The sequence below is a fragment of the Phocoena sinus genome, chromosome 16 (genome assembly GCF_008692025.1).
Source record: "Phocoena sinus isolate mPhoSin1 chromosome 16, mPhoSin1.pri, whole genome shotgun sequence".
Classification (NCBI taxonomy): Eukaryota; Metazoa; Chordata; class Mammalia; order Artiodactyla; family Phocoenidae; genus Phocoena; species Phocoena sinus.
The window spans coordinates 80,807,372-80,819,668 of record NC_045778.1 but is presented as its reverse complement, the minus strand read 5'-3'; the positions used below and the strand labels follow the sequence as shown (position 1 = coordinate 80,819,668).

General features: G+C 52.5%; 1 protein-coding gene across 3 annotated transcripts in view; it reads right to left on the bottom strand.

Annotated features, from left to right (window-relative positions):
* The window catches only part of PTPRE (protein tyrosine phosphatase receptor type E), a 165,809-nt gene that overhangs the window by 43,454 nt on the left and 110,058 nt on the right, over window positions 1-12,297 (bottom strand). For all 3 annotated transcript variants that reach the window (XM_032607776.1, XM_032607775.1, XM_032607777.1), the window contains one exon: window positions 620-738. In XM_032607776.1, coding sequence (XP_032463667.1) covers window positions 620-731 — 112 coding nt within the window. In that variant the 5' untranslated portion in view covers window positions 732-738. Of the gene's footprint in view, window positions 1-619; window positions 739-12,297 lie in introns of those variants that run through there.

Here is a 12,297-nt window from a genome sequence, read left to right as displayed (position 1 = left end):
ACTTTCAAAGTATAAAAATAGTGAGAGACTAGAGTAATGAACCCCCGCGTATCTGCCCCCTGACATTCTTGGATCAACTGTGTGCGTCTGTGGCCGGCCCCGCTACGTATTCTTTTCCAAGTCACTCCTAGATATCTTGTCGTTTCAGCTGTCAACATTCAAGTATGCGTCTCTAAAAGGTACGGACTCATTTTTTAAAATAAACCTGACTGCTATACCAATATCTCGCCCCACAGTATGAATTTCTTAATGAACGGCATCAACTATCACAGCAGCGTTTAAATATCCCCCACTGACTCATCCATGTTTGTTCAGGGCTGGTTTGAGTTGGGTTCAGCACAACGGAGGCCATCCTGCCCTCCGTCCCACCAAGCTGACACGGACTCTCAGCCCAGGGCAGGGGTGGGAGCTTATGTCCGCTGCCTCCCGAGTGCTCAGCTTTGCTCCAGTCAAATACGGAGCAACTGCTCTCCTAGCCAGCCTGCCCTACAGACGTGCAGGGTCAGAAGCACACTTCCCACTCACCTGCCCATCACCCCACAAGGCCATCAGGAGGCGGGGCAGTGGGCAGTGCGGGCAGGAGGGCAGGGAGGAAGAGGCGGGGGGGGGGGGCCCTTACCTGCGGTCGTGGAGGTCCAGTTGCTCTGCGCGGTGGTGGTCTCGTTGCCCTTGAAAGCCTTGGCGAGGGGCAGGCTAACACCGGCCAGCAGGAGCGGACAGAAGGGCTCCATGGCAACCCTGGAAGAGGCAGAACGGGCTCAGAGGGCTCGCCCACCACCCACCTGGGGATGGCCAGCCTCCACCGAGGCGGGAAACTCAGGGAAGACACAGAGGACTCGGGAAGAAAAACAGTGGGCCGGGCATCGGGGTGACCGTGGGGACCCTTTGGGAGCGTGGCTTTGTCAGTCTGCGGTAGGGGGGGAGGTCTTGTACTGGCACGATTTCTACCTGCACTTGGGAAGTAGCCCCACCTTAGAACAAGCCAGGTTAGTAGCGCCATAACTACCCACAGGTTATAAAAGCTCCTGCTGTTCAGGTTACTTTCCTTTTTTGTTTGTTTGTCTGTTTCGGGAGGGAGAGAAGAGGCCAAGGACGTGGAGGTGCCGGGGAGAATAAACTCTTAAAACATCACGAGGTCTGGGATTCTGAGAGGCAGCTTCACAGACCCTGCAAGAGGCCCGGTCACCTGGGCTTGAGGATTGCCAACGACAGTAACTTGTTGAACGTGTAGGAACATTTCGCTGTGCCCGTGCTGACACGGTGGAGTACTTCCGTGTTGCATCACAGCAGCCCAGAGATGCATCAGCGCCCTCGGTTACGTAGCCTGTGGTCACAGGGCTGGGGGGCTGGAAGGGGGGTCCAGCCACCTGCACAGGGTCCCCCTTTGCTGTCCCTCAGCCACAACCACAACTACACCCCGGCCCTTATTCCGGGTGCCGGCCTGGAGTACCTCCTACCAGAGCTACAGGAAAAGGTCCCCGAAAAACTCCAGTCCCTGGCCGTCCACCTGTCCCACACTCCGGAGCCTGATTAACCGTCGTGAAGCTCAGCTCAGTCCCCTGCCTCGTGAGGTGTGAACAGTGACTTGGGGATGAAGAGCTGGCGTCATGTCTCTGCTCCTCTGAGCCAGGCACTTTGCCGGCAGCTTTCCTAGATCATCCCCTGTAATCTTCACGACTCCGGGCTGATATCAGGCCTTGCATCTGGACTCTGCTCCGGTCTGAGCTCTCAGGGGAAGCAGAGGCAAGCCCCCTCCTGGAGGAGGGGTCATGGTCAGCTCATCTCTGACAGACCCACTTGGGCACCTCGGGGATGGGGGCAAGTATTTATTGGGTGGATGGGCAGACGTGCTGGGCAAACCCAGACTGCAACGCGGCTCGACAGAGAAAAAGGCTCTTTCGCCCAGGAGACCTGTAGGCGGTCACCTGGGACCTCCTACTCAGCGCTCCGTTTTGGCAAAGACACCATAAATCCTTGGGAATCATGATAGTGATTGGTGGTACAGAAACCCATCCCGAGGGCTCCCTGCAGCTGAAGGTGGGCAGTGGCACCTGCCGGGTGGGATCTGGTGCTAATGATGCAGGCGTGTCCTCCCTCCTGGACGCCCTCCTCCGTTTCCATCCACGAGCCCTGTCCACGGTCAGCCCGGGCGCCCGGCCCTACAGATGGCACTTTCCTGCAAGAAGCCTCCCTCGGGAATACGAATGGACCAAAGCCAAGAAACACTTGTAATTAGAGAAGGCGCTGAGTGAACGCAAAAAAACCCAATCATTTTCTAGCAATCGCCACTATTAAAATGAAACCATTCTGAGCACATTATGACAGTTATCCCAGAACAACCACCACAGTCACGATCAACACTTTTAGTTCCTTCTTCTTTCTTGTTTCCAAAATATATTTTAGATTTACTAAGTGAGCCATACATGCAAAATAGCTCTCGCTCCGTGAGCACCTACTGTGTGCTACACCCTTTCTATGGGTATCACCCTCACAGAAATCCCTCCAGGACGGAGCAACTGAGGCCCCACGGGGGAGCTGGTCCATATCCAGTCCGGAGGAAACTCAGGAGCCGCTATCCCAATCCTGGGCCGCTGGAGACAAAAGCCCTCAACCCCTGACAGGCACTCTGCATACACTGCATTAGAAAGTTGTTGTTGAGCACTGTTTTGACGCTCTTAATATATGGATAAAGATGCAGTACACATACAACGGAATATTACTCCTTCCTAGAACGAAATGATGCCATTTGCAGAAACATGGATGGATCTAGAGATGATCACATTAAGTGAAGTGAGTCAGACAGAGAAAGACAGATATCACATGATGTCACTTATATGTGGAATCTAACAAAATGATCCAAACGAACTTATTACAAAAGAGAAACAGACTCGCAGACATAAAAAAACAAACTTGTGGTTACCAAAGGGGATAGTGGAGGTGGGGAGGGATAAATTAGGAGTTTGGGATTAGCGGGTACACACTACTATATGTAAAATAGGTAAACAACAAGGACCTACTGTAGAGCACAGGGAACTCTACCCAATATCTTGTAATATCCTACAATGGAAAAGGATCTGAAAAAAGTGTATGTAAAATATATAAATATAAAAATATACATAAAACTGAATCTCATATATATAAGAATATATATATATAACTGAATCACTTTGCTGTACTTTGCTGTACACTTGAAACTAACACAATACTGGAAATTAACTATACTTCAATAAAAAATGAGAAAAGAAAATGAGATCACTAAAAAAATATATTTGAGTAAATTGTAGTGTAATTGATTAGAAGGTATTAATTGGTTTAATACAACCCAGAGAGGCAGAATTCCTAGGTGGAACATTTTTCTCTTCCATGCATTAATTTAAAAACCCTCCTTTCCAAATGTTCAACGATCTAAAGAGAGGCCAGACAAGACCAGCTTATCAGGAATCAGACACCATGAGTTCTGCAAGGGCCTCCTGGAGCAGCAGGTGATTTGCCTGGTGTGACCAGCAGAGGGCACTAAACGTTGCAGAATTCAAACCCAGCCCACCACCTAGAGTCCCTTAATCATAGCCCTTAAGAGGCCAAAGACAGCTTGCCAGTCCCTGGCCATTCACCCTCAAAGGGTTTGCACAAGCTACCCGATAAACACAGACACGAATCAGTACAAAAATAATGCTTCAAACAGTAATTAAATCTATACTGACTTTGAGTGATTTGTATTTAATCAGTGCTTGTGTGCTCACCAAATGTGAAGTACTGTGGGGCATAAAGCACATTGCTCTCCAAAACTGAGATTATCAAAACAGATGATTTCCAACAAAGCAGACTTTATTTTTACACCCTTCAAAACTCAGCCAGCTACACATTTGATTAAAATTGTCTTTTTCTAAACCCCATTTGATGCCTTTTCAATACTATTCTTTAGGAAATGGCTCTGGGGCAGGCAGCCCACTTGGTCCTGGAGATGCAAAGATGAATACAGACCTGTCCCTGCCCTAAAGCAGCCCTCCTGAGCTGGAAGGACGAGTGGGAAACAGCTACCCCTGAGACACCCACTCTCACGCTCTGGAGACATGAGGCCACAGCACCAAGGAAGGAAGATGGGGGCGGTGATTCACCTGGGAGGTCACCAAGGCTCCCCAGGGGTGGAGGGCTAAGCGGTCCCTCCAGGACACAGAGGGGACGGACAGGGGCTTGAGGGAGACGACAGCACGACCTACTGTCCAGACAGTGGACGGTTTGTTCCGCTGGACTTCTGGTACGTGAAGGTATAGCAGGGATGAGCGAGGCAGAAAGATGGGACTGCGTTGAGAAGGCCCTTGAGTGCCACGGTAAAGCGTTTGGTTTGGTATTAAAGGCTCATTTTCCATCAACAACCTAGACTATCAGAGCCCCCTCACAGTACAGTGTTTAGGACTCGGTGCTTTCAATGTTGGGGCCCAGGTTCAGTCCGTGGTTGGGGAACTAAGATCCCACAAGCCTGGAGGTACAGCCAAAAATAAATAAATAAAACCCCCCAAAACCAAAACAACCCCCGCCGAAAACCTACATTATTAGAACCACTGGGGGCATTAAACAAAGATGCCAATTCCTGGGCCTAACTCCAGATTCCAGATGTTGGAAATCCAAACATATGGGCAGTGATGGGTTTTACACAGACTGAAGCCGAAAACCTTGGCTCTGAGCAATGAACCGCCATGGAAGTTTCGAGTGACTGGAAGCCATCAGGAGCCACTGTTAAGATGGGGAGGGAAGCGGGGGGTGATGTAGCCTTTGCTGCCCCAGGATGGTCCTGGAGCATGGGCTTCACCTGGGAGCTGGTTAGGAATGCAGGATCCCAGGTCCCACCCAGACCTCTCACCCTCTCGGAAGGTCCCTAGGTGGTTCCTATGTGCGTTACAATTTGAGATGTGCTGGTCTAGGCAATAGATGGAGTAGGTCTGGGCTAAAGCAGGACCATGGGAGTGGAAGGGAGGCAGCATGTGAGGGGGGTCAAGGGTGGAATCCATGTGGATGGTAATCAGCTAGACGTGGTGAAGAGTCGGGTGTCAGAGGCGCTGGGATTTCCATATTGGGGGGTGGATGGGAGGGGACATCAGCTGAGACGGGGGGAGTGGGTCCCCGCTTTGGGGGGCTCCTATGACGTGTGACAGGCTAGCTGAGCTTCTGAGATAAAGTTCCTCCCCCACCCTCACCGAAATCCCACGGGAAATGTCCTGCTGTCCTTGCAGCGGGATGACAAGTTGTATTTCAGGGGGCTGTGGGCCATTCTAGTGGAGACCACCAAGAGGAGGGGGGTCTGGGGATTGGCTGGGAGAGGTGGGCTTGAGTTCACTCCAAGGGTAAGTGGGAGACAGGTGAGGATTGGGGTGCTTGGCTTAGGGACGGGAAGGGGAACTGGGCGGGAGACCGGGCAGCGGCAGCTGGGGGACAGAAGGAGGACAGAAGCAGATGGAGGTGGAACCAGAGCAGGAGAGGGCTTCTCCCGCCCCCTGCCCACTCCCCCCAGCCCTGGCTCACAAGCTTCCCCATCTCTCCTTTCCCTTGACTTGTCCCATCAGCTTCTGAGGTCCAGCAAGTCTGAGACCGACGCTTGCTCCCTGGGGTCCTACCACCCGGTGTGAGTTACAGTCATTTGGGTGTTGGGTGACCCAAGCAGACCGGGTACTGTCCCAGCCACCCCAGACGATTGGGATCTTCAGCGCTTTGAGGGCTGGCGCCTTCCCTGAGCCGGTGTCTTTGAGGAGGGGCTGCCTGGCTGACCCCTCCTGCCCAGCGGGGCCTGGAAGTGCCCTTTCCAAGTAGCCCTGGGTGTCCTGGCAGACTGAACCAGACTGCCCCCTGCGTCCCCAAGAGGGTAGTGTTTTCCTTCTGCAGCTCCAGCCCTTCCCAGGTGGTTCTTCTGTTCTCGATTACATTGATAAAACAGACGAGGCTCCTTCACAAAGGAGCAGATGAGGATTTGGGAGCCATCATGCTCGAGATTTACAGCCATTGCACTTAGAGCCCCCAGAATGGGCGCCGTATACTTTCTCATCCAAATCAGGACCCCTTTGAGAGTGAAGGAGGGGCTAAAACAACTAAAGCTATATGCTTTCTAAAATAATTATTGAAGAGCATTTTGGTCTTATTAAAATGGGAAACTATTAAGGAGTTCTGTTCAAAAACTATTTTTAAAACTTAAGAAAAAATTCTAGATGACAAAATTAACGTATCAATGCACATTACAGCAATATTTGGGGGGGGAAAGCCTTTTTATATTGTCTTTATGGAAATAAAATAAGAACATGAACGGAATATTTATTCTCAGTACATGTTCACCTGCTCCAATAAGTTTCTTAGCCTTGTCTGTTCTTAGTATGTTTCACTTTTAAAATATTCTTCAATATCCTTAATATTTACATTTCTTCATGAAATTGCCTGTAATTTTTTTCAAAATAGCATCTTGTGAGCTCTCATCACTGAATTTGTTTATCCCTTCCTTGCTTTTGTAGGAATTTTAATGTCTTCCTGTTCATAAACTATGTTTTTAATACTTGTAACTCTATAGAAGTCTCAAAGCTGAGAGTTTTTGTTTTGTTCTGTGGTTGTGTTTTTTGGTGTTCTGTTTGTTGATGGCTACTATTAAATATTTCCAACTAATTTATAACAGAATGAAGCCAACATTTAGGGCCTCATTCAGAGAAAAGTTCACCACCTTTGGACACTCAGATTGATTTACAAAGTAATTCTTTGACGGCCTAAACGTTTCTGAAATATGACGCTGAATAGAGAAGGAAGAATGCATGCTATAAGCCGAAGTATACATCGGCTTCATTACCATACATTTTTAGTTCAATTACTCTTGTAGTTTTCACCATTTATAAAGTCTGACATCTACAGCTTCTATTTTAACGGACAGAACATCCCGTTGGTTTGGACACAATTATGAATTACTTGTACACCACAATCAATTCTGAGGGTGATACACTTACCACAAACATTTATATTATCCTATAAAACAAATAACTGTATCATAGATGTTGGATTCTTTCATCAAATTTGCAGTGACGTCAGCAATCACGTCAGGTGCTTATCTTTGACGGAGCAAACTTTCAAGTTGTGGTTGGATTCCGTGAAATGGAAAAACCACTGAACTAAGATTGGAATTAACTGATTTTCTGTTTGAAAATCACTATTTGACAATGACTCTGATCTCACACTGGCCTCGTTTGACGGTTTGTGAGGATCGTCTGCTCGGGGAGCATTAACACCTATCACTTCACCTTCGGTAAGTGCACAACGACACTTGGAGCTGAAAACAGGCAAAATCAACGAAGAAGAGCCGTTCGATCTAAATGAAAAGTCATGTTTGCGGAGCACTACGTCCTGCATCTTCCATCCACCATCCTCAGGCACAGAGCTCCTAAAACAGCTGCAAAGTAGAGGCTGATGCAGCAGTGCCTTGGGACTCAGGGAAAGGCTCGTGATAAATGGGTCTCCACTGACCCTCCACCCAGCAGTGTAGATGACAGAGGAGAAGGTGGCCAACTCCAAGGGCCGGGTGACCCCCGCTGGGTGAACCTCAGACCACGCTGCTTCCACCCACCTGGGATGAGACGTGGAGATGCCTACAGACAGGGATGGGTGGACTAAACCTCGGTGGCTAGGTTTACACACACGTCTGATTTCAAAGGCATGAGTTTACTGGCTCTTGTGTGAACCCTGTAAACCTGCAACGGTCTGTTGGGCTGATTATTTGTTCATTCGTTCTTTCCTCTTTCAGTGATATTTACCGAGTCGACTGTTTGCCAAAGTCTGGAGAGACAACGGGACAAATTGAGCACCGCCTTTTCCTCCCTCAGAGCTCATGTTTCAGCAGGAGACAGGAAATAACTAAATAATGACAATGCAACTCTGACGTGCCAGGAGGGGGCCACACACGGTGAGGTGGCACCTGGCGGGGACATCTACCCTGTGCAGGGAGGTCTGAAAAGCCGCCTGAGGAGAGGGGTGTCTTCTCAATGAGGAGTCAACCGGTCCACGGTGGGAAGTGGGAGGAGGAAGCAGGGGGGTCCCCCCATGCAGAGAACGTGGTCCTTAGGAAGCCCCAGGACCTGCCCAGGATAAGGAAGCCCGAGGGTCTCTCCTGACAACGCTGAGGAGGGTTACCTTAAAGACATCCAGGAAAAGCTTTCCAGCAGGACTGTAGTAAAGCTCACTCCACTGGGCAGAATGACTCCTACCCCGGGGCTTCCTGAGGGCGGAGCTGCTCTCATGCGTGCGCCCATCTGGCACAGGGGAAGTGCTCAGGGAACGTGGTGGAAGGAAATAAACCCCTTAGGCAAAGCAGAGCAGGTTCCTGTCCATCTTCTACTGGGGCTGAAGGCCCAGCTGCGTTTAGTGTCTCTCTGTCTCTGTATCTCTGTTGCTCTCACCCTCTCTCTCTCTCCTCTCCCGCCCCCACCGGATGAAGGTCTTTGCCAGGCCACGTCACCTCTCTGACCTCCCTTCCCAATTAGTAAAACAAGAGGATCCAATGAGATAATAACTGTGAGTGAATCTTGTTAACTCATCGGCCTGGGCTGGTTATTAGAACTACTGGGGCACCACGGGTGCTGCAGGGAGACTTTAAACTCAGCCAAGTGAATGCTACTATTTCCCGAGAAGACCTCCGCCCCATCACTCCCCCTGGAAGCAGCCAGGGCAGTGGGCACAGCCTGGGGCGGAGAAAGCAGCTGCTATTTCCACGTCAAAGCCCGCTGGCCCGGAGCCTGGATCCTCACTCACTCTGTGGTCAAGAACGTCTGTGGAGGTCGTGCCCTCCTGGGATGATCTTTGTCAAGGGAGATAAGCTCCCTGTTGTCCCACAAAAGAACCATTTCTCTGCAAACAAGGTTCAGAAACAGCTTGGACAGATCCGGCTGTTGCCACACTGATGCCCAGGAACCACCAATGCACGTAGGTGGGGCAAGGCGCCGGCAGTCCCTGAGCCCAAGTGCGTGCGCCCAGCCCGGCTGTGCAGGGGCCTTAGCCAGCCCATAATCAGAGCCCAAAGTCGGCCCCAACCCGGACACATGGCCTTTCTCGCTTGTCCCCCTGGGCTTTAGTGACGGGTCCCTCAGCTGTGCTGGGAGCTGCGGGCCAGGAGCAGAAGCAGTGCGAGCCTCCTCCAGCTAGGCACAGCCCATGCCTCTTGTCACCTGCCCAGGCGGGACAGAGCCAGGGCCAAGGGCACTGTGTCCACTGCTCCCCAGTCTTTCCTGGGGAACGCCGGTCACAGTGACCTTCAGAGGCAGCTGGAGAAAGGAGAAGGTGGGAGAGCTCAGGGTGGGCGACTCCACCTGCTCAGGCGGGGGGCTCAGGTCCCAGGGGGGCTGCGTGTGTCCTCCCGGGGCGAGGCCTCCAGGCTCCACAGAGACACACCCCCCCCACCCAACCCTGGCCCGGAGGCAGGCAGAGCCGTGCAGATCCTTCACCTAACTGCAGACAGAAACGGCTCCTCACCTCCCCCGAGCACCGTGGCTTAGAACGTCTGCCACCCGCCCTCCCTGGAAGGTTCTGAGGATAATGGATGAGACAGGCTGGGGAAGCTCAGTGCTCTCTAGGAACCCAACCCATGCTCCTCTGGTCTCCAGAGCAGAGGCAAGCTGCCAGGGCCCTGGCCAAAGTCGGACGGAACCACCCGATGGCCTCCCTCTGTCTGCCCGGCTCTCCCTGCGGGAGGCTCGGGGTACACACGCCCTTTGCCCCCAGGCCCCTCGGCAGCCTCCCGCTGCTGTCACCCCCTGCCATCTCAGCCGGCCAGGTCTGCCCGACTGGAGGGGGCAGCTCTGGCGCAGGCGAGGGGCTCTCTCTGCAGCTGCTTATCCAGGCCCTCAGTGGAGGGCAAGCGGAAAGAGAAAGGCCAGCCATCGGCCCCTCTCAGGTGACCCCAAACCGCTTTACATACCCTTCAAGGCCACGTGTGCACAAAGCCTGGCGGGTTGTACGCGCGGATGGAGAGTTTCACACGCTCCCAGGCCTGCAATTATGCACACGCTGCCCGCACCCTTCCGGGCGAGGGAGCAAAGCGAAGGCCAGGAGGACGAGCCTTCTGCCTGCTGACGAATCCCGAGGGCAGAAAGGCAGCTTCGACCAGGATGATCACACATGGTGCCTCAATGATCCCAGAAAGCCAACAAGCACTGCTGTTCACCTACAGTCGGGGTTACCGCTCGACACCCGTGGGGTGCGGGTCGGTGAGAGATGAACCTGGGGCTCCGGGCATCCCTCCATCCCTCAGGCCCCTGAGAAAGGACTGTGCTTGGAAAACCACCGCCAGGAGCACAGACAGACAGCGGGTTTCCTCAGCGGCTCGCCTAGGAAACAGACAGGACAGGGCAGCACCAGTTTTCTGAAATGACCCCTAATAAGACAAGTCAAGCCCTTTCTGCCTGCCGGGCACAGAGCTGAGCCCCTCCCAGCCTCCTGATAAACCCTTGAGAAAGCAGGGACCGCTACGAGCCTTGGGGCCTTGATTACCTAGGTATCTGGTACCTGATCCCACCACGCCTGTCTTCTAGAAAATCAGGACAATATTACCCACGGGGCAAAATTATTACTTTTCTATGCATTGGGGAAGAATAAAAAGAAGAAGAAAGCTGTATTTTCACGGTAAAGGAAAAACAAGCCCAGACCTTTCCCAAGCTTCAGGGGTGAATATACTTACACACGAGAGATTGCAATAACAATTGTAAGACCCCCTGAAGCAGGAAAGTGTGCAGACTCAGCAAGGTCCCCCTGTATCCACAGCCATCCCGCCTTTTCAGAGAAGGCTTTGCTTGTTAAAAAGGAAAAGATGCAAAAGGGTGCTTTTCATCATAGCCGGTGGAGGTTGGGACTTAATTGCCTTTGGACAAAGGTAACTGCACAGGTCTAAATGTCAAACCGCTGAAACATCATGAAAAGGAGACCAGCCAGGAAGCCCATGTGTTAGGAGAGAAAAAGGGGGAAGACAGCCAGGAGGAAATGGAGGAGGCAAGCCTGGGCAGCTCGGCCAGGCAGGGCCTGAGTCGCCCGTCGCGTCCCCCAGGGTCCCCTCGTCTGAGCCTCCCCTGACAGCCGCCCAGAGAGGCGGGCGCCACCTCTGCCTCGGACAGACAAGGACAAGGGAGGTCAGAGGGTGAGTTGCTGGCCACCACCCAGGCTGTCAGGGCAGAGAGCACTGGGGGAATGAGGGTGCCCTGTCCGCAGCCTGAGGCACGTCCTGGGCTCAGCGAATCCCCGAGACAAGAGAACTAGAGAACTCAGCTCAAGGAGAGGCTGGGTCCTGAGTGAGAGGACGCAGCGTGGGGAGACGGGTGTGAGGAAAGCAGACATCACGGCCACCGTTAGGTGACGTTACTTGGCCTCGGAATAATGGATACCACAGTCTTTTACCAAATTTGAGGCCACGAGTTCTCAATCCATTGGGAAAAATGGCCCTTCCGCAGAGCTAACTAAATTCTCTCCCTTTTAACTGGGGGAAATATTGATACAATAAAATCAGCTGATGTAACAGCATCTGAAAATGTGTCTTGCCGTTTGATGACCAAGTGATATGTTTAGGAAACAGAGTGCTGCCTGCTTTTAGGAGCAGAAGGGGCCTCTCTGCTCTCCACTATCTAAGGTTTGCGTCAAGCTCACCGAGGTCCACGGGCCTCACAAAGAAAAGTAGATCCTGAAAACGGCGAGCAATGAGCACGTCGACCTATCGTCCAAACCCTCTGCGTGGTTACTTTTCATCACGATTCTCAGAGGAATGACTTGGAGGGACTTTGAGAGTTCTCACCTCAAGAGAGAAGATGGGCCATGTGTTTAATTCAAGGACAAGTGAGTCCTCGAAATGGAGCCCGGATGGACGGGTGTGGGTCAGCCCTCAGACACGGCCCCATCAGCCCCGGGCTTGGGCCACGCGTGCTGTCTCTGAGGTTCTCTGGGGCTCTCTGCTGTCTGGCAGGAAGGTCTCTGAGCAGAGCCATCCTGGACCAGTGGGGGTGAGGAGTGAGGGCAGCTCGAGTCTGTGCAGCCTCCCACCTCCCAGGGCCTCGGCGGCCAGCCTGGAGGGCAGCTTACAGCGTCCCAACCAGGCCGGTTCTAACCACAAACGGCAGAGACGTGAAGACACTTGGTGTGTGGGAAACGGTGGGGCCAGAGCCGGAAAGGAAGTTGCCCTCCCCTGTGAACACCATGGGGACAGGCCCAGGGGACAGGCCCAGGCTGGCCATCCCAGCTCCCGGAGGCCCTCAGTCCCCACGCCCGGCGCGGGACTCTGGCACTCGCCCGCTCCCGCGGGGCGCA